Source organism: Gouania willdenowi, chromosome 2 (assembly GCF_900634775.1).
Source record: "Gouania willdenowi chromosome 2, fGouWil2.1, whole genome shotgun sequence".
Lineage (NCBI taxonomy): Eukaryota > Metazoa > Chordata > Actinopteri > Blenniiformes > Gobiesocidae > Gouania > Gouania willdenowi.
Genome location: NC_041045.1, coordinates 8,153,248 through 8,175,340, shown reverse-complemented (window position 1 = coordinate 8,175,340; position 22,093 = coordinate 8,153,248). Strand labels below are relative to the sequence as shown.

General features: G+C 38.8%; 1 protein-coding gene across 1 annotated transcript; it reads left to right on the top strand.

The window, feature by feature from the left end:
- Positions 1–11,808: 11,808 nt before the first annotated feature.
- Positions 11,809–21,505, top strand: igfbp5a (insulin-like growth factor binding protein 5a). The gene is made up of 4 exons (XM_028466184.1): positions 11,809–12,574; positions 17,092–17,288; positions 19,305–19,424; positions 19,533–21,505. Exons 1-4 carry the CDS (start codon positions 12,244–12,246, stop codon positions 19,668–19,670), a joined length of 786 nt encoding a protein of 261 aa, XP_028321985.1. The 5' UTR covers positions 11,809–12,243; the 3' UTR covers positions 19,671–21,505.
- Positions 21,506–22,093: the final 588 nt, after the last annotated feature.

The window sequence follows — 22,093 nt, the reverse complement described above, 5'->3', positions numbered from 1 at the left end:
GTTTGCATGTTCCCACTGAGCAAACGAGACAGACTATCCAAGCAAATGAATCTTAGAGCGTTTTAACTGCTCTAGGATCCAGCAGTGTGAATGTACCCTAATGGCGCGTTTCCATTGGCGTTATGGGCTCTACATGGCTCCGCACTCCTCGCTTTCAGGACCTGATACTGTTTTTCCAGAGCGTTTCCATTGAGCACCAACTTGAGATACAAAATTGCCAGACTCCATTGATTGCACTTTTTTGCTGCCATCCTCACAAAATCGCCAACAATAACCAATGGTGGCCAAATGCTTCCTCTCTGTGTGTGAGTTGATGACTCTATGCTGTGATGATTCTCTCAACCGATCAGTGTTTGCTTTGTGCCAACGTCACATTTTCAGACCAGGGCTGCTTTTTTTGAAACCTCAACAAAGGAGGTACTAAAGAATAGCAGCACCAGGTACCATCAAAAAGGTACTTTTTCCCAATGGAAACACGCAAAAAGAGCGTAGCGCCGATACCGCCAGTGGAAAACGCACCATAGTCTCACTGGTGAACGCCAGTTGAGTTGAGTTCCCATTAAACACATCGTTTTTCATATCAAAAGAACCTGGGATAGTGTTCAATGAATGTGCACCAAATGGCTGATGCTAGGATGTTTGCTCCTGTAGCTGTCTTAGCTGAAAAACCCATCACTCCCATTGTGGACGCCAACAGCGTTACTGCACTGTCCGTGAACCCGAAAATATCCGTTCACATCACACGACGTGGCCAACCAGTAGCAATTTGCAATGTTTCCTTTCCAGCACAAAGTTCTGGTGTTAGATTTACTTTGGCGCTCGACTGTAATGTCCCACCTAATATTTTTCCTGGTAAACCTCTGGAGGAAAATTGTCAAGTTTGAAGTAAATAGATGAAGTGAAAGATATTAGACTTGAGGTAACTTATCTTCCTGAATCTTTGTTAAATGTACAGCTGATGTTTTTCCGAGAGCACATCAGCTCCAGTAATTGTTTCTTTGCCCTTGTTTGTTTAGCCCCGGCTGAGCTCCTCCATTGGTTTCATTTACGTTGAACTTTAGATGAAGCAATGATTAATGTTCCCGTAGGAATCCGGTCCAGCTCAGACGATCACGCATGTTGGCGTGATCGTCAACCTCCTGATGTCCAGTGAACTTGGTGGGAGGTTAAGGGAGGCAGAAAAGCACAGGTCCTGACGGTGAGGGCATGCTAGGGCTGTTTCGTCTCCCATTGAGTCTCTGGTATAAAGGAGCTGTTGATGGAGGCTTTGATGACAGTGCTCAGACTCGACATACAAACACGTCTTTTAACTCAGGGCTAGATTACCTTTCTAAATGTGTTCAGTGTGTGTTTTTGAGTTGTAGCTGGTATTAGTAATGAACCAAATTGTATCAGTGTCAGAACAATGAGGTTAAACAGTTTCAATACAGTTTATCTTGACTGTCTCTGGTCGCATGATCAATATTTGGACTTAATTTATTTGAAAAGCTGTTGCTTTTAGGAAGAAATCAGTCAGTAAATCCTAAAAAACATGACGTTATTGCACAGATTGTAATATTACATTTTAATATTGGTGCACATAACCTTTAGCTTTATCATAGGTTAAAATGAAATGGATGAAATTATCGAAATAAAATGTTAATTATTATTTTCTCCAAACTCATGATTTGATTTAATCTTTCAAAAGTAATGTGTTTTTTTAAACTCATTTATTTAAATGGTTTAACATCTGTGTGTAAATCATAAAATCTAATATTAGTTTATTATTATTATTATTACAATAATAATTCTAATTTGATTTGATCTTTAGAAATAAACAAAATGTTTGTTTTTTTAATTAGAAAATAAGAATAAAACAAAAATGCTCGTATTAATGCCTATTTAAATAAGAGAGTTAACCTAAGTTAAGTAAAGGTGGACATTTTCAGTCACATTTAATCACAAGTTGGTGTAAAAACCTGATTTCAAATCACGTAACAAATACACATTAAATCTTTTTGTGCATAGGATTACATGATCTTTACTCACTGTTTCCAATGTAGTTTAAATTCATATCTAATTTGGTAAATTGTAAAACTTGTAAATAAGGCGGTGAAAAATAAATCTGCACTAGCTCGTAACGCCACTATTACATTATTAATAGCATTTATTAACAGATCTAAGGTGGGAGTATTACAATGTAATGTTATTTAGACAATACAGGTTCATACATGTTTATTTTGGAGCTATAGGGTCAGGTTAAGACTAACTTTGTAGGATCACGGCCCCATGTGGGACAGCCGCGATATTTAGCTCATCTGGCGCTATTTCAAACAGTCCATTGGGGATCCTCGCTCACACACACACACACACACACCTTTCTGTAGATTTGCCGCCACATCGTCCCATCAAAACAACACTGTGTGTCCTCATCCATCATCCTGACACTGAGTGTTCTCTCTTTGATGGCACAGGATGTCGTCTCCGTGCACATTTCAGGTTAAGTCAAGGGAATAATGGCTGTTTATGTACACGACTGTGGGACATCGTCAGATGGGGGGCGGGGGTGGGCGGGATTGTCGAGCATTCAGGGTTCAACTAAAGTGACAGTTTTGAAGAGCTTCAGGAACATGTCCGACTACATAAGGGTGGCCTCCCTGCTGTTTTCCTTCTCCGACCGAATACTTTCAAAGAACATGTAGATCAGCTTCAACTCCAGGTTTAGCAGACATGCTGTTCCACTCTTGACCTCGGAAAGCCCTCCATAGCAACACCTCAAGGGTAATAAAAGTAGCTTTCTTTGTTTGATCGATCCCTGTCGTGGCCTAATTACATCCTTCTCAACCAGAACGATCCCTGACTATTGCCTGTGGCTCAATGCGTGGTCAGGAAGTGAAGATGAAATAGGAATTATGATGCAGCTCCAGCATGCATATCCAGCATGCTCCCCTCCTCCCGTTCCCTCGCTCTGATCTGCTGTAAGAGGATCTGTAGTTTTTGGCATGCCAACTGTACAAGGTACCAAGCTTCCAAGCACACCGTATCTGTTTGCTTTGGATACCGCTGTTTTGCGAACATCCCACAGGAGGATAATATTTCTCGGTAATTATTAGCCGCCAGCTGTAAGACGCAAAGCTGGTAAGCCAACAGAGAGGGAAGGAAACTTTGCTTCCTTTGCAGCGGGATGGATGCGACAGGAAGAAGATTCCAACGTCTGCAAGCACTCACTTCAGACCCCTCACCCCACCCCCCTCGCAGGAGTGAGAACTAGCACATGCAGGAAGTGAGTCACGGGAAATAAAACAACAGTAAACCACATTAAAAGCCTTCGCTAAAGTGTCGCAGCACATTCTGCGTGGAGTAAGTGCCTAATGTCAGTAGGTTCGTCCGCTTGGCACGAGGCAACATGAACTGGCACAGAGACGAGTACAAGCAGTACATGCTGCATAATCCCTGAGAAATGTCTCTGTCTAAAGCCGTAATCCTGAAGGGCTTTGAGACTCTCTTCACAAACACACTAAAACAAACACAGAAAAAGAGGAACATTTAGGTTGAAGTTGAACCCGAAAGGCCTGTTTGTGGGATTAATTCTGCCGCTTTCCCACTAAAAATAAGTCGGAGATCTCACTGAAAGCCTTCGAGCTAATAGGCTCGGAAGAAATAAACCCTCAAACATCAGCGTGCAGACGACACACATCCGGTCGGGTCCAAAAACAGAAGTTTCTGTGTGTGGAAAAGGCACTCTGGTCCCTCTGGCATGTTTCAATCAACTCCTGAGTGTGATTGTAGGAGCCTCCACTGAGCCAAGAGCGCTGACTCAGGCCGTACTTATGACATGTCATTAAATCACGACTGCACTGGGTATTAAGACGTGTCAGTGACAGCTTAGTGAAAGGTTTGTTTTGCATTGTTTGCCTTGTGCCGCTTGTGGTTCAGATGTTTGTGGCTTGAGGAAAACCACAGGGATGAGAACTGAGCTCCTAAAGTTGCACGACGAGAGTTGATCTACTTCTAAAAAGTTGTGTTTGACCTCTTTATGCTTTGGTCTGCGTGACTAAGGCATCTGCATTGACAAATGATGAAAAACTCTCTTTTTTTTCATTTAAAAATTTACTGGAAAAGCAAGAATAAAAAAACTCAAAAATGTTCCTGCCATTTCATCCAAAACCAGGAGAATGAAAGTTTTCGTTGAGTTGGTTTTTTTTAACGTACAGCTCCCACTTGATGCTGGGCGAGCCTCAGGTGCTTTTTATTCCCTCCTGCAGATGACGGTGCACAATCTTTGCAACTCGACTCTTCAAATCTCAGAACTGACGAGCTCAGCATCTCAGATAGAAATCTGCAATGCGCACGGAAATCTGCTTTTTCCTTCCACCCCCGTGTCCCGCGTCCATGCTGGTCTCCTTGGCCTGTTACATTAGCAAGGACACGGAATTATCTGAGCTTTAATACAGGAAACAAAACAACTACCAGTGTTGTGTGTTTTTGGAGTCATTTTGTGTTATTGTTTTCATTTTGGAAAGTTTTCTCTTGTGATTATGTCATTTTTGTTGGGATTTTGTATATTTTATTCTCAATTTGTGTAATTTAGCTTTTATTTTGCATATTTTACTCTAATTTTGTGTATTATTTTTGTTTTAATTTTATTTTTGTAGTCTTTCTATATACTTTACTCTCATTTTGTGTATTTTTGTTGTTGTTTTGTGTGTTTTTGGAGTCATTTCGTGTTATTGTTTTCAATTTGTAAAATTTTCTCTTATTTTGAATGTCTTTGTTAGGATTTTGTATATTTTATTCTCAATTTGTGTATTATTTTTGCTTTAATTTTTTATATTTTACCCTTATTTTGTGTTCTTTTGTTGTCATTATGTATATTTTACACTCATTTTGTGTATTTTTGGAGTCTTTTTGTGTGTTATTGTTATTGTAGTTTTTTTTAAGCCGCTTTGTGTGTTTGTGTTGTGCAATATTTTTGTTGACATTTTATGTATTTTATTCTCATGTTGTGTATTTTTGCATTTTTTTCTTTATATCTTACTCTTATTTTGTGTACTTTTTGTTGTCACTATGCATATTTTACATACAGTTGGTGTATTTTGTTTCATTTTGGATATTTTACTTTCATTTTGTGTATTTTTGTTGTTGTTTTGTGGGTCTTTGGAATCATTTGTGTGTTATTATTTAGGAGATTCAATGAAGGAAATGTATTTTGGCTCTTGTTGTGTAGACACGGCTAAGACGGAGCCAAGAGCAGTTAGTTGAGCTTCGCTGAGTCACACTCACCCTAAAAACCAAAGCACTTATTCTGGGAATTCTGAGGTCTGTTTTTTTTTTTATTTCCTGTTACACTCACTACAGCGTGCAGCAGGAGAGCAACAAAGCAGATGAAAGGCTTCCAAAGACTCCTCCCAACAACAAGGGCCGTGGCCTCGGAGCGTTAAATCAAAATCTCCTCGGAGAGCGTCGTCCTGCCAAGTTCATCCATATTTTCCTCGTCATGCATCGCTGCAGACGAGTGGTGACTGAGAAAAGCATTTTATTATGTGCGATGACAGCAACAAAGACGCCAAAAATCCTGTTTTCCAGGAAGTGTTTTCGTTAAGATCCAAATCCCCGCCTTGCAGGTGCAACACTGAGGTCACAGGGTGACATCACCCAACCTTGCGTTTAGAAAAAAGACGTACTGATAACCAGTAGATGAGGATGGTGTAAACCCCCGTAGTGCAGATGTTACACATCCAATCCAAGCTCCATTTTTTAACCCCTTTTAATCGATGTCCTTTGGCCACTTTCTTTGTCCCATTTTTGCCCCTTTTCAAAAAAATATCAGATTTTAGCTACCGTTTGCCAATTAATATCCTACTTTTTCATATTTTTTGTCCAATTTTGCAAATTCTTTTTGACACTTTTATCCAATTTTTGTTCTTTTTTTTTCACTTTTTTGGCCTCTTTTCATCAAAACAAGCTAACTTTTGTCCAATAAATAACCCTTATTTCCTGTTTTTCTTACATTTTCCCTCTTTTTGTTCCACATTTTGCCCCTTTTCACTATTGTTTGCCACATGTTGCCCATTTAAGCCTTTGCCATTACATACCATCTAGTTCCTCTTTATTCGCTCATTTTATTGGCCCATTTTAGTCCCTTTTCATTCTTGTCTTGCCACGTTTTTTGCCACTTTTGGACCATTTTTGGCCACCTGTTACCATGTCTGCCTCCACTCGCTCATCAAAAAAAGAAAAAATAATGAATTCCAACATCTTGCTTTACCAACTGGACGCCTCGCCAGACAACTGAAAGATTCCCATTTCATAGATCCAGAGGAAAAAGCTCTTTCCTTGAACAGATTTTCTATGGCACAGGAGCGCCAGAGCGTTTCCATTGACTGGCTCCAGTGGTTGAATGTTGCCAGGGCCACACAGATGTGCCGACGGGGTTTTTTTTAGCCAATCCCCTGAAATCCTCCTCCTTTACCAAAGCCCTTTAAAGTCCTATTTAGCTGAATCAAAAGATGCAGAGACCATTATTGATGGAAACACAACTGGTTAACAAAGCAGACGGATCTACTTTACTTTATTTTAATGGATCCTGTACGCAACACTTGTTGTCATTGATGTGGCGTCAATGGAATTCACAAACCAGAATGCAGATCTGAAGACCTGAATGTATTTTTTTATTCTGGGAATTTCCCTACGATGGGACTTGAGCTCAATTGCTTTTTTTTGTTTTTAATGTTTTTTTTCCACATTGAATTTATTGAGGAAATAGATTTCGATGCCAGAAACGTGCAGATGTTTGGTTTCTGGTCACCATATATTCTGAGGAAAATAAACCAACACATCCCATGAAACGCAAAACAAACTCCATTCCAAACCAGTGCAAGTTCATCCAGCGTCAAATCCCATGATTCACTGTGAAGGTCAAGTGGTGTATTCTGGGAATTCACTCTGTGTGTGTCTGTGTGTGTGCGATGCCTCAGCACATTTCCAGTGGTTGATTGGGTTTTGTCACTTACAGTAAGCTCTGAGTGGCGTAGAGAACCCCTTCATCTGGATTTAGTCAGAGCAGGAACTTCCACTGTAACCTACTGTAAATGCTCTGAAACGTGATCGGTTTATGGAAAGGGGATTTTACACTGTTTGTACCTAAAAAAAAAAAAAAAAAAAAAAAATCATGAATCTTGTCCTTAGAAAGGCATTTTTTTTCACAAAAACAAATATGCAGCACATTCTCAAGGGGAAACATGCTTCTATTTTTGTGCGTACCAACACGCGTTCCAAATTTTGTTTATTTTTTCGTTCTGCTGGACACGACGTTCAAACATGTATTTATATTGACAGTAAATATAAAATGAATAAATAAGTTGTCACGATGCACAAAAGCATTTTGTGCCAAGCAGTAGGAAGAAAAAGACGCTTTGTGCAGCACGAAAAACAGAAGGAAATTGTGTTGCAAGCAATTTTAAACACTTTCACGATCTTTGTGAGACAAATCTAGCAATAAATTCATTAGAAAAATAATTGCCTTATCGGATCAAAGCTTACGTTTTTCACTACTTTAATGAACTGCGTCAATAAACACCATTTCCAGAGACAGGTGGTGTAGATTATACCCATGCAGAGATGGACAAGTGATTGTATCTGCATTAGCATTAATGTAAGAAACAACAAAGGGTTTTGTGTGTTTTTAGAGTCATTTTGTGTGTTTTTCTGTCATTTTATGCACGCATGCATGTATGTGGTTGTTTTGAGTAATTTTGACGAGCGAGTGAAGGTAGACATGGTAACAGGTGTTCTAAAAGTGGCAAGAAAAGAGTGAAAAAGTGACTAAAATTGGCAAAAAGCAGCCATAGGCCAAGAAAAGAAGAGATTAACCAGATGGTATTTAATGGCAATGGGTAGATTCAATGGGCAACATGTGGCAAACAATAGTGAAAAAGAGCAAAATGTGGAACAAAAAGAGGGAAAATGTGAGGAAAAAGGGAAACAAGTGGTATTTATTGGGGCCAAAGTCAGCTTACTGAGATAAAAAAGAGGGCCAAAAAAAAAAAAAAATTGGATAAAAGTGTCAATAAGAACTAGCAAAAATAAGGAAAAAAGGGATATTAATTGACTGATGGTAGCTAAAGTCTGAAAAAATAGGACAAAGGAAGGAAATGGGTAAAAAGGGGTTAAAAATGTGCACTTTTTAAGGTTTTCTGTGGGATTAATAATTCACATTAAGACATAAAAAAAACCCCACATGTTGAGAATCACTGCCTTAATAACGGCTTCAATGTGGTGTCGCTGATAATGTAGTGAACTGGTCTGGATAGAAAATGCCAGGGCGGAATTTTGATCCCAGTCTACATCTGATATCATCTGCAGAGAAACACGTCATTTGATCATCAAACTTTAGCATCAAAACTGTAAAGTGTCAAAGACTGACGGTATCGTGCGAGAAATAGAAAGAGAAAAAGAACCGTGATGGAAAACGGTGTTAAGAACGTCCTTCGTGTGCACTCAAATCTGTCCCTCAAGGCCTCACAATGTGGCTTATTAAGATCTATACACTGATCATAAATCCCTCTCACTGCCGCGCATCCACACTTTTCTCACCATCGTTCCCTGGTTGTTGGATGCACACCAACACTGCAGGGTGGGGAGTGTCCGAGCATGAGCGGCATGAGATCATTTGGCTGTCGGATGTGTGTGTGCGTGTGTGTGTGTGTGTGTGTGTGTGTGTTTTATTTAACACTACCTTTCTGTTCCTGGCAGTCATTCATCAGATGGCAACAGTTTAGAAGTTAGAATCAAACTAATTGTTGGAATTGGATGCTGTAACAAGATGAAAGAAAAGAACCCGTGAAGCTAACCTGAGCTAGCCACGCTACGCAAAAAAAAAAAAAAAAAAAAAATCTGTTCTTTAAATGGCTTTGTGTTGGAATGTCGTTTTAGATGTAGTCGCTGTTGTTTTAGCTAACGTCTGTTAACAGACACGTGTTAGAAAAACACACAAAACGACAACAAAAACACACAGTATGAGAGAAAAGTATACTGAGTAATAAAAACAACGGACAAAACGACAACAAAATACACAAAATGACACCAAAAACACACCGTCTAAGTGAGAAAAACATGCTTACTATTAACAGCAACACACAAAATGACAACAATGACACACGAAATGAGAGAAAAACACACGAGATCTCTACAAATTACACAAAAAATAACAGGGAAACATACAAAACGACATAAATAACAACCAAAAACACACGCACTGAGATAGAACAATTGAAATAATACCAACACACACACAAAATAATAGAAAAATATACTGAATAATAAAAAGAATTGACAAACAACAACAAAATGAAAACAAAAACACACAAAACAGAAATGGTCATGATTAGAACATGAGCTAAAAATGCAAGAATCAGTAAAAATGATGTAGAAAACATGAATTATTGTGTAAATCACCAGATAATCCAGTTGTAGATGACTCAAAATCAACGATTAGTGACACTCATTTGCTCTTTGTTTATGTCACACGAATGCAGTCATTTTAATAGCAAACTGTGGAAATAACTCTTAATTTTGCCACAAATCTTGCAAATTCTCACAAACAATCTCACAAATTTACTCTAAATTACACACAAATTCCCACAAAATCAAGGTTTTTTTCTTTTTAAGTGAATTGAATTGATATGGAAAACTGTATTCTGTGGTCCCGTATCGATATCTACACACACAGTCGTCGTCCACCACTTATACATTACACAGTATAAAACTCATTGGTAATTACAAGGTTAAGCCTACTTTTAATGTGATGCTCCACTGGATTTATTCTACAAATAAACGTTATCTGTGCAAAAAAGGAATACTTATTCAACGTCAGGAATGGAAAAAATACCATATTGGTGTTTTAACGTGTTTGGTCAAACAACAGCACATGGAAAAACCAATGCCGATGTCGACCATTGCTACGTTTTTGCCATTTTTACTCTACACATGACCCTCTGGATTACTTGTATGTTTAAAGTAATACCTCGGCTATTATTTACTATATTGTTTTTATGAATTTGGTTTCAAAACCTTTAGAACCTTTGGATTGCCACACGAACAAATACAAGCACATCATTGTTGCCTCTATATCTTTAGCCGTCTGATCCACGTTGGATGTGTGTGTTCACGAGTTTCACCCTGAATGCCGTTCTTTCTTCAACCCTCAAATGTGGATAAAAGAAACTGCAAAGGGCGTGCGTGTGTGTGCGTGGGTGACCTTTTCGTCACGTCGTAGGACGTCACTAGACACCTGATTCTGTGCAAAAAGTCAAGAGCGAAGGCAAACAGAGGTGACGACAGGGTTTCACAAATGGTGGAAGGAAGAGACGGGAAGTGAAACCTGACACAGCACGGGAACAAACAGTGGGTTGGAAAGGTCAGTTTCAGTCCTGGCGGCTTTAATAAACACTGTCGCCACAACAGGATGAGCCTCGCTGAGGGTGTTCAAGTAATTCATCCTGAGTGTTTACGAAAAACACAAGTGCTCAACTTTAAATGACACAGTGGGAGCCAAAACATCTGTAATTCCAACAGGGTGACCCCTTACTGTAACTCGGTGAACTCTGACCTCTCTGAGGTCATAAAACGGGGTCAATCCGCACGCAAATCACTGCAGAAGTCCTCAGAGAAAGTGATTAGTTATGATCACGTCACCTATCGTGCAAATATCTGAAGCTTTAGTGATTTTGGCAAGACAACAACGGCATGACTCAGCATATTTTCACTTTCTCAGGCAATAGAAGCCTTCAGTACATGGAGGAATGTTTGATTTTAATCAGATGAAAGCCATCTTTATCTCATCATCATCATCAAAATATTCAAAAATCCTGCATTTTGTGCACAACCAACGCACGTTTGAATTTAAATTCTCTGGTGCAATGTTTGTTCACAACTAAACAACTATTTTTTCCCCCCTTATTCCTGGGACTGCTACTGCCTCATTAGGAAATCAACTTCCTGTGGGCGCGATAATGTATCCAGCAGATGACTTCAACTCCTGTTCACTGATATTAAATATTAAAGGCGCAGGAACAGGTATGTATTGTGATATTTAACTGTCGGATTGTTATGGTTTTGTTTTTATTTATTATATTCCTGTTGAGTTGAATAGATAAGTATGTATCACACTGAACGCGACTTCAGCGACTATAGTCGCTTAAATCGCCCCGTGACGAGTCGCTTGAATCGCACTTTTTGCTGACTTTCTTCTACCCCAGTGATGTGACGACGTGGGGAGAAACTCATTGCCGATTGAATGTCGCAACAAAGCGTCACTCAAAGTCGCTTGAAATGTTAAAAAAAATTCAATTTTGAGAGACTTCCAGCTACTCAGATTGCGCGATTGAGTCGCTGGAATCGCGCAAGTTGCGTCGCTTGATGTTGCGTCATTTACGTTGATTTGAACGTAATGAAGTCGGTGTGAATGCACTTTTAAAAGTCAAATAAAAGTTGTTTTCTTTTCATCCCATTCCTACAAAATCGCTAATACCTCTTATATTGTGCACCATCAGCTCATAATCCCACCTGTAACATGTACTGGAATTAGGAAACTGCACGTGGGAACATCAGAATCAAGGCTTATATTTTTAAATAAACCAAAAAAAAAAGGGGGACACCAAAGCATGAATTGATGAATCGTGGAGTGCATTTATGTTGTAATTGTTCTTATTGGGGACAGATGATGGTAATGTGTATGTGAATGTTGATGCATGCCTGCACCCGCCCTGTGTGTGGAATCAGCATCGCAGCGCGCACGGCTGACAAGTGCGCGGCGCCTCCTCCCCCTCTGAGCTTGTTTCACAGCCTCATCGTTACAGGCTTTGCCCTCCGGCACTTTTTAAAAAGACACGCTCAGAGACACACACACACACATCACATCATCACATCACACCACACTACATTGCGTCCGCACAATCTTTGCGCGTAAAACAGCGCGTCCAGGCTGCGGGATTTGTTCGGGTTTTTTGGAGCAGCCTGTGCGTAAACGGCACCAGAGGTTGGACAGCTGCGTGTTTTTTTCTTTTTTTTTTCTCTCTCATGCATTATTGTGACTTTCCTGTGGACTGAAGCACCGGATGTTCTGAGGGGGGAAAAGGCACCCGTGGATGCGTCTTTGATGGTCAGACTCCTCCTGGATTCAGCACTAGATTCATTAGATTTCCTCCACCACCACCACCACCACCTATCCACCCTATAGTCTGCATTCTAGCGCACACCCGCGCCATGCTCGTCATCACCCTCGGTGTGTCCGTCCTGCTGAGCGTCACCGTCTGCGGCGCGTCCTACGTGCCGTGCGCGCCCTGCGACCAGAAGGCTGTGTCCATGTGTCCGCCGGTGCCGCTGGGCTGCCAGCTGGTCAAGGAGCCCGGCTGCGGCTGCTGCCTGACGTGCGCGCTCGAAGAGGGTCAGCCGTGCGGCGTGTACACGGGGCCGTGCACGCGCGGGCTCCGCTGCCTGCCCAAGCACGGGGAGGAGAAGCCGCTGCACGCGCTGCTGCACGGCCGCGGGCTGTGCAAGAACGAGAAGATGCACAAGATGCTGCGCTCACCCAAAGGTAGGCCACACACGTGCGTTTTCAACACGATTAACGTGCACGCGTTCATCATTTAGACTAGAGCAGGGTTTCTCAAATGGGGGTACGTGTACCCCTAGAGGTTCCCACGATGGCAGGGGCCGGTCATTTCTATCAGTGACACCACGTGAGCTGTTATTAAATGATTCTCAACATGTGGCTCTTTATGTCTTTATTTTGATTATTATTCCCCCAGTAAACCTTAAAAAGGGGAAAACTTTTTAACCCACTTTTACCTTTTTTTCCTTTGACCATTTTTGCTCTTTTTCAAAACTTTTTTCAGACTTTTTTTTCCTATTTTGTGTCCATATTTGCAAGTTCTTTTGACACTTTTGTCCAATTTTTGTTCTTTCCAATAAGATAATTCCTTTTTTTCCCTACATGTTGCCTCTTTTTGTTCTACATTTTCTCCTTCTTCACTATCGTTTGCCACATTTTGCCCATTCAAGCGACCTCTTGCCATTACATACCACCTGGCACCTTGTTATTGGCCCATTTCTTGGCCACTCTGCACTGCTTTTGCTTAATCAGCAAATTTCCTGATTCAATTCGGAAATTTTGAAGTCACTGTTTGATTTCAAAGCGATTATTTGAGATGGGAACCACTGCACTAAATACTGTTCCTTTCCACTTATTTACAAACTGAGTTTCTTAAAAATGTGTGTTGTCACTCCTTCGTTCCGTCGTTATGATCTATTGTTGTTTTAAATCGTTTTCTATGAGCAAAATGTTGTAGTGGAATAAAGGGCGGTGCTTGGATTCAGAAATAAGATAAATGGGTACTTGAGCCTAAAAAGTGTGAGAGCCACTGGCTTAAAGGATTTAAGCTTCTCTCCCTCTTTTCCATAAATTTGGACACTTTTCATCGTTGAGGTCAAGCCTCAACCGGGGGTTGTAGGTCTGTCAACAATTGGTGCAGAGGCGCGATCAAGCTGTCATCTAAGGTCTGAAAGGCCCCGAGTGGGTCTGAGAAACATAAATATGCAGGTTTAGTGTGAGTGGCCCATTGCCTCAGGCAAGGGGGAAGATTACAGGTGGTGCTCCATGGCAGCTCAGGGAAATGTTGGCCCTCGAGTGTGAAATCTTAGCGTTCTTCTTCTTTTTTCTTTACTTTTTGCCTCTTTTTGCCACCTGTGCTGATATCCACCCATGACTCACCTTTTTGTCTGTGTCGCCCTATTCTCCCCCACCCCGCTTCGTCTCTGCCTGTTATTCTATTTCACCCTATTCTTCTTTCTCATAAAGCCCTCGTTTTCCTGACTTTCTAAGACAAATCCAGACAGATTTGCCGCTCACGTGGCTCCTCGTCTCGACTTCATCTCGCACTCCTCGTTAGCTGGGTTTCCATTTACAGAGTTTGGCAAAATAAAAACGATATTTCTAAATGTCGACAAAGTATAATTGCGCTTTGAACGTGTTTCAATTGAAGGTTGTTTTGAGCAGGAGTGTCGTAACGCGCCAAACCTTCTTATAACACTCTGTCTTCCTTCTTTGTTTCACGTCTAATGTGGCACTAAGTATAATTCTAAGAAATGTCTGGCTCTAGTTTTTTGTTTTACACGTACCGCGCGAGGTTTTTTTCAGAGAACAGTGGTCATGTGACCAGGTACGTCACGTTCTGTGACGTGTATTTGCGGGAAAATTGTTACCGTGGCGTTTTTGCGACACATTTCAAGATCAAAACGTCTGAAATTCCTCCTCGTGAAGGCGTAAAAACTTCTTAGCAATATTTGAGTGTTCTTTTTTAGGTGTTCCATTACCAGTTTTTATCGCGCTATTTAGATTTTGGATAACGGAAACCCAGCTTTTGTTCATTTCGCCTTCGTCTCTTTATCGTGCACATAAATCCAACAAAACCTTTGTGAATTCCTTACGGACAACTTGGCCTGAGCATGAATTTACTCAGCATTAGCACATTTACCATCTGACAAAAATGAGAAAACAATCCAACTTTGTACAATTCCGTGGTTCTAGTTGGAGCAGTAAAAGAAAAAAAAAAACATGAAAGCTTGGACATGCTTGAGGATTAGCAAGTTAAGACTTTATCTGCCCTTGTTTTCTCAAAACTGGACGGAATCTCCTCGAAGAAGCCGTCGTAAAAAGAAAGAAATGAAGGACACGATGGCAATTGTCTTCATCGCCGTGATCCTCACTCGGGCTGGGGGAGGTTTTAGTGACAAAGCAGTGACCTTATTTCACCGCGGGGTTAGCTTAGTAGCTTAGCGATCACGTCATCGCAGAAACAGGGAGGGGGTGGGAGGGGCATTACGTGCAGAATTAGCAGTCCGCCAAAATGAAACGAGTGCGTGGCACAGCAGTGGAAGTGGGCCATCTGTGGCTTAGCTACATGTTCCAGGCTATGAATGACTTTTAAAAGGCTAATGACTTCAATGTAGCATAGCATAGCATAGCATAGCATAGCATAGCATAGCATAGCATAGCATAGCTAGATACAAGAAGTGCAAGTAGGTCATGCGTAAAATACTCAAGTACAAGTAAGAATTAGCTCAATTAAATAGTTACTAGTTACTTTTACCCCCTTTGTTTATTGTTTGTAATAAATCTTTCTACGGTACTCTTGCATACAGTAAACATCTCATGTATAAACTTCAAAAGGAAGAGACCCAATCTTGATTTATTTTCCACAAAAGTGTCTGTACAAAATAAAAGGTTGACTCTAAGAACTCTAAATCTGAGAAATAAACATCAATTCAATGTCGATTTTTTGCTACGGTGCATTAGGTTTTTTTGTGGTTCCACAATCTCTGTTGATCATTTTAAAACAAAAAAACAATAATTCGCTCAGGAACTGTTTAAAAGACGTACTTAAATACAAGTAAAAATGACTGATTTTAGAAACATACTCCAAAAAGTACAAGTATCCATTAAAGCAACTCAATTTAGTCTCAGTCCACAGTGTGAGAGATTCAACGCTTCTTCAAACCGTCTCATAAAAAGGATTTTAAAAACACCTTTGAACCTGCGTTCACACAGCTCTAGTATTACACTCGTGTCGTGTATGATGGTTATTTTAATCCTGCCTTGTAATTTGTAAAGTTCTGGTACAAATGACCAACTATTGTGCAGATAAGACACCTTTTGTAACTAATGACAGTCATTGTGTGTGAATCGAGCCTTGAGCTGGACTTTTGCAGAGTATCTGAACTGCGTGCATGCAAAGGGCTAACAAGGCATTTTTGTCATAGTTTTCGTCGTCTACGTTTCTTTAAGTGACGATAATATGACTCATTTGAAAAAATACATGTACACAAAAAAGTATCAAAATGTATTGATGTTTTCGTTTACTGTATCTTTGTCACATGGGGCGAAATCCACATTTTTTTCTAGAATTAGTTTTTGATCACGTTTGAGCTCAGATTATATATATATATATATATATATTTTATTTTTACTGCTATTTAGTTGAACTAAACTCACAAAGTGAAAGTATAGAAATACGGAGTTGTTTTAAGATTGTGTTGTAATAATTTTTCAGAAATTTCAACCAACCCCACATGGGGTCCCGACCCCAAGGTTGAACAACACTGATTTAAACGTTCCTGAATAGATTAATTTCTATTGTTTTTATCATTTCTGGCCAAGACTGACACTTTAGTTGTTAATTTTCCACTTTCTCTTTCAAGTACCCCCTGTAGTGCCATTGCGTACCCCTATAGCAGACATAGGAAACTGCTGGCCTGGGGGCCACATACGGCCCTCGGTCTAATTTTATGCGGCCCGCAAAGTAAACATACAAAATGACAGAAAAATACACAAAACAAAAGCAAGAATGCATTAAAATAAATACAAAGAATTACAACATTGCAGGAAAAAACAAGAAAAACACAGAAAATACTCCGAAAACGTGTAAAACTACTTAAAAAATGAACAAATATAATACAAAAGTAATACACAAAATTACACTAAATAACACAAAAATACAACAAAAATACACAAAATGACTCAAAATAATATGTGAAACTACAGAAAAATAGACTAAAAGTACAAGAAAAACACAAAAAATTACCCTGCTAACCCACAGTACAAACAAACATTACTCCAAAAAATGCACAATCACACAAATACACAACATGACTCCAAAAATACACAAAAGGACTGCAGAAATGCACAAAAAGCCCACAAAACAACTATCAAAACTCTTTATTGTGTCCTGTGTTAATGCTCGGATTGGTCATTATTCTAAATGCTGACATGAATGTTGATCATGTGGCCCTAGTTGATCCCCTCTGCCCTAGGGGTATACACGTACCCCCATTTGAGAAACTGGTTTAGCCGACTAAAGTCCTGATGACCAAATTTCGTCTAAAACTAAGTTGTGTTTTTACTCCAAAGTCTGACTAAAACTAAACCAACACTATTTTAGATATAGTGATTTGCATTATTCGGCGTCATTTATCGGGCAATGATATTCAGAAATATTGGAGGAAGTAGGAAAATGAGTGTGAAATTGAACCTTCTTCTTTTTCCTTTGCTGAAAGATGGCCAGTCGGACGCCTCGCTGCGTGTTCCAGAGCCGGCACAGACCAAAGTGCCCTTATATGGAGATCACATCAGCAGTCGTAAAGCCCAGGCTATGAAGCAGGCCAAGGATCGTAAAAAGCAGTTGGCCCGGTTGGGACCCGCAAGCAACCTGGATTTCTCCTCGCTCACCCTGGACAAACTGGAGCCTGAGTTTGTAAGTGAATGTGAAGCACCTGCAGGAAGTTACTGGACTAAAAATATGACTTCATATTTACCTTTGTGAGAACTGAGGGACAGATTCACCTTCATTTAATTAAAGGAACCAAATACTGCATAAATGATGACAATTCAAGCTTTTTTTTTTTTTTTAACTTTAATCACACATATTTCACTTGTACTTCTACAAGATATAGAAAAATCTCAACTCACTCAATATGTGAACTAGGGCTGGACAATATCTTGTGAATTCAAATTATATCAGGTTTTCTATTTTGGCAATATAAAAAATGACAATATCATCTATATTGAGATATATCTATATATTTTTTCTACTTGTTTTTATTTATATATTTTATTTTATTTATTTATTTTATTTATTCAGTTAATTTCCGACATGGTTGCAATCACAGAAATTCATTCATTTTGACATTCAGAGCAGAATCACATCATTGTTTTTTTTTTTTTTATATAATACAAGTATTTAATATTATTCATGATTAGGGTCCGTCTTTACAATTTTTCCATATTTTTGAGATATTTACAGCTTAAAATACTCATTTTAGGAGTCGCTGCTTTAGTTCCTTCCCAGAACAACATGAAAATCACAGTCAGATGACCACTGAGTGTGTCCCAACCCTGACTTTCCTCTAAACAAGCCACACTACAGCAGAACTCACTCACACGTGCTGTCCCTTAGAGGAGAAAAAGCTAAAAATGGAACATATGATGCAGCTGACAGAAATGTCTTTTTGGTAAGACTTTAAATTAAAATGATCTAGATTCATATCGTACATCGTCATTTTGGGAAAACATTTTGAGACATTGAGTTTTGGTTCATATCGCCCAGCCCTAAGTGGGAATTGTTGATGAACAAAGGTTAAGTTATTGCACACCATTGTAAATGCATGAAATAAAATATAAAAAAAACCCAACCTAAGTATTAATATAATATTTTATGTAGAGCAAATGTAGAACATCATTATCATTTATGCTTTGCTGCCATCTGCTGTTTAGTTTTTAGCTTTGGGTTTGTTTTAATTTTATTACAACGAAAAAACTAATTCTCAACAACTGCTACTTTTTGAAAATAATTATATATTTTTTTCAGAATCAGCATCAGATGTATTTTATTTGTCCCAGGGGGGAAATTACTGCATATTTACAAGTTCATAAATATTATTTTAATGTTGTGCATAGTCCCTGTTATGAACATATACGTAGGCTACATTTGAATGAGGTAACCTTTTAAATGAAAATAATAGTTAAAAAATAAATAATAGAAATACAACTGGTTTCCATGTGTTTCCGAGCAGAAGGAACCACTCGCCGGTAATTAAAGCCCAATAATCAGGAATAAATAATAAATATAAATATCCCTGGTAAAACTCTAACACAGATGTAGGAAACTGGCGGCCATAGGCCAAATTTTATGCAGCCCCCAAAGTAAATGTACGAAATGACAGAAAAATACATGAAACAAAAGCAAGAATACATAAAAAATACAAAGAATTACAACATTGCCGAAAAATACAAGAGAAAATACTCCAAAAACACAAAAAATGACTAAAACAACAACAGTAATACACAAACTTACTCGGGGAAAAAAATATACAAAATTACAGAAAATGACAAAAAAAAAAGTACACAAAGACAAAGACAAACACAAAAAATTATTCCGCAAACCCACAGTGCTCACAAACAAGCAAAACGACAACACAAATACACAAAAAATACTCCAAAAAAAGGCAAAATGACAACACAAATACATCATATGATTCCAAAAAACATATATTTTACAGCAATAATCCTCAAAAGGAGTACAGAAATGCACAAAATGCCTCACAAGGAGCAAGACCACAGCGAACATACACAGAATGAGAGAGAAACACTCAAAATAACTATAAAAACACTTTTTTTCTTTCCTGTATTAATGCTGAGATTGTGTGTGTGTGTGTGTGTGTGTGTGCGTGTGTGTGTGTGTGTGCGTGCGCGCGTGTGTGTGTGTTTAAAGGGTCCCTGCAGGAGACGACTTGATAATCTCATCCAGAGCATGAAGGACACCTCTCGAGTCATGGCTCTTTCGCTGTACATCCCCAACTGTGACAAGAAGGGCTTTTTTAAGCGGAAACAGGTAAAAAAAAAAAAATATATATATATATATATTTCTAATTCCCTGCATACAAAAATATATAGATATTTTTTTTTATTCTCACTTGGTTTAACGTCTTTTAACGTGCAGTGCAAGCCGTCTCGTGGACGAAAAAGAGGAATCTGTTGGTGCGTCGACCGGTTTGGAGTTAAAGTTCCAGGCATCAATTATGCTGGAGGAGACCTGCAGTGCAAAGATCTGGATACCACCAACAACAGCAATGAATAGACGTGACGGATTGTTCCCATTTCACTCATTTCTGCCTCTTAAAAGCTGTCAATCAAGCAGGCACGTGTAACGACTGTGATGTGGTGTTTTCTATGGGGGAGCCGTACGCTGAATCACTTGCACAAGGGCTCCTCGTTGACTGTGCGTGCGCTACGTTGGAGGTTAGCTCAGAAAAAAAATTAAATAAAACCTCATCTCTTTGTAACCAAGATTATCTTTAAAATGCATTTACTCCAAAAAACGAAATCTGTGACAAGCCACGTCTTCATTGTGGCAAAATATTAGTCGTTGTTTTGTGTCATGACAGTAAAAATATGGGAGACAATGTGTCATTTACTGAGGTTTGTATTTCCAACAAGTTCTTGTGGAAATAAAGTGACACGTAATATGTTTAATTCGATTTTAATTATTAGCTAAGATTTAAATAGAAAATAAGTACATTGTATTTATAGATAACAAGCCACAATGTGAGTTAAATTCACCTAATAATATTTATTAAATACAAATGAATTTATATGTCAACCAAATTTGCATTTAAAAATAAGAAAAAGTAACATTTATTAATTATTTGAAAAAATCTGATTTAAATTACTTACTAAATTACAGTACTCATATTCAACAAATTTCAAGCATATTGTTATTTAAATCTAATTAATAATATTGCGTGTCACTTTGTTGCCATAATTATTTTTAATTTATATTTACCCAATGATAAATACTGGAATACTGTTCCTCAAGCAGGTGGTCAGAAAAAAAAAAAATGTAATTTGGTCAAATTATTGACTGGAATAGACAAAAAAGCATCTTTATTTAGCTCAAGGTTTGGGTTTTGTTAGCTTATCGTAGCTTAAATAAACAAGTCGCAACACTATTGTCCAGATTCTAAACATGACCTTTAGGTCATCACAGCAGCTCTATATGGAAATTCGAAAACATACAAAGTGAATTTGTTGACATCTACAAACCACAGTTTCCGCGTTACATAGCTAACTGCTAGCCGCCATTTTGCTTTTGAATTCCAAGATAAATGATCATCCCCTGGACTTAAATTGGATCATACAAAGAATAATGTTAGGAATATCAGCCATGATGACTCTTCGTTGTTTGTTTTTATCGTAATTGTAATAATTGATAGATTATGTCTGTAACGCTCTGGTTAGCAACATGCTAGCTTAGCTAAACAAGCAGCTACAAACGCCAACAGCTAGCCTCACTTTACCCAACTGTGAAATCCAACCAGAAAGTCAATAAAGCTTCATTATTACTATTCTACATTAATTCCAATCGGTGATTTTTAGTAAAAGTTGACCTTCTTTTAATTTCCTGCTAATTATGTGTGAGAAATCTAACTTTAAATATGAAAAGATCACAAATGAATGTGTTAAATTCAACAACATCCTGTTACTAAATACACAGAATTTCTCTTTTAACGTTTGCATGTGAAAGATTGGATTGATAAAGCCCTCATAAAGGGAAATTATAGACTTCAGCACTTTAACATGTGACTTGTCCAATGGGTGGAAATAATAATATCGCTCAAAAGCCAAACCGGTAATCTTTGTCGGATTAAGTCATTTGGATTATTATGTTAAAGGTTTCCGAATAAATGAAACCTTAACGTATGATTTGAAAAACAAAGACAAAATGAACTTGCTGGAGTTAATTTGGATTAAAGCTCAACAAAGACCTCGTGACTTAACCCACGTTTTGTACAGCTGTGTGTGTGTGTACAGAGTATGCGCGTATGTTGTTGGGTTGTACTGTATGTATCCTTCGGACCGGCCCACCTTAAAGTGGTGCTGTGCGCTTCCCTACAAGTAAATCATATGCAAAGACGACGAGTACTTTAATTTTTCCACGTTGCCGTCGCACAGGCAAATTTAATGACTCGCTCTCTGGGTTTTTGTCCCGCAGAGGGAGGTCAGGGAGTTTGGATGTAAATTCAAGTGCCTTCAGCGTCAAAGTCAGTTTGAATCTTTATTTGCATTTGGATCCACGGTGACGCCTCTCAGATGCAAAGAGGGAACACAATGTCAGGCTCTGGCGTGGTTCAGTCAAGTGCTGCAGAGCATGATGGGAGATTCCGTTCCGCATCCCCCCCAAAAAAAGCTTCAAACTTATTTCTATTGTAATAATTTTATTATTCTATAATTCAACATCCCTGTGGCATCCTTAATTTAGTCTCCATAAATGTAGAACAATGAATTATACTCATTATTTCCCCCAAATTATGATATATTTAACAAGTGTATATTCATTTTTTTGTTCGTTTGTTTTTGTATTGACAAAATATATATTTAAATAAAGTTCCCATACTCGAAAAATGCCTGCTTGTAACTTTTCGCTGGAGTTGTTTGATGTGGGTCAGGATGAGAACACGCTGACTCGGCTCTGTGTCATGCGATTATTATCTATGACCTTCA

Bases quoted from the DNA above. Each gene is read 5' to 3' on its own strand.
- igfbp5a (XM_028466184.1), top strand. From the start codon at position 12,244: ATGCTCGTCATCACCCTCGGTGTGTCCGTCCTGCTGAGCGTCACCGTC. The intron at 12,575-17,091 runs GTAGGCCACACA...CTTTGCTGAAAG, and splicing joins GATGCTGCGCTCACCCAAAG to ATGGCCAGTCGGACGCCTCG. The intron at 19,425-19,532 runs GTAAAAAAAAAA...TTTAACGTGCAG, and splicing joins GCTTTTTTAAGCGGAAACAG to TGCAAGCCGTCTCGTGGACG.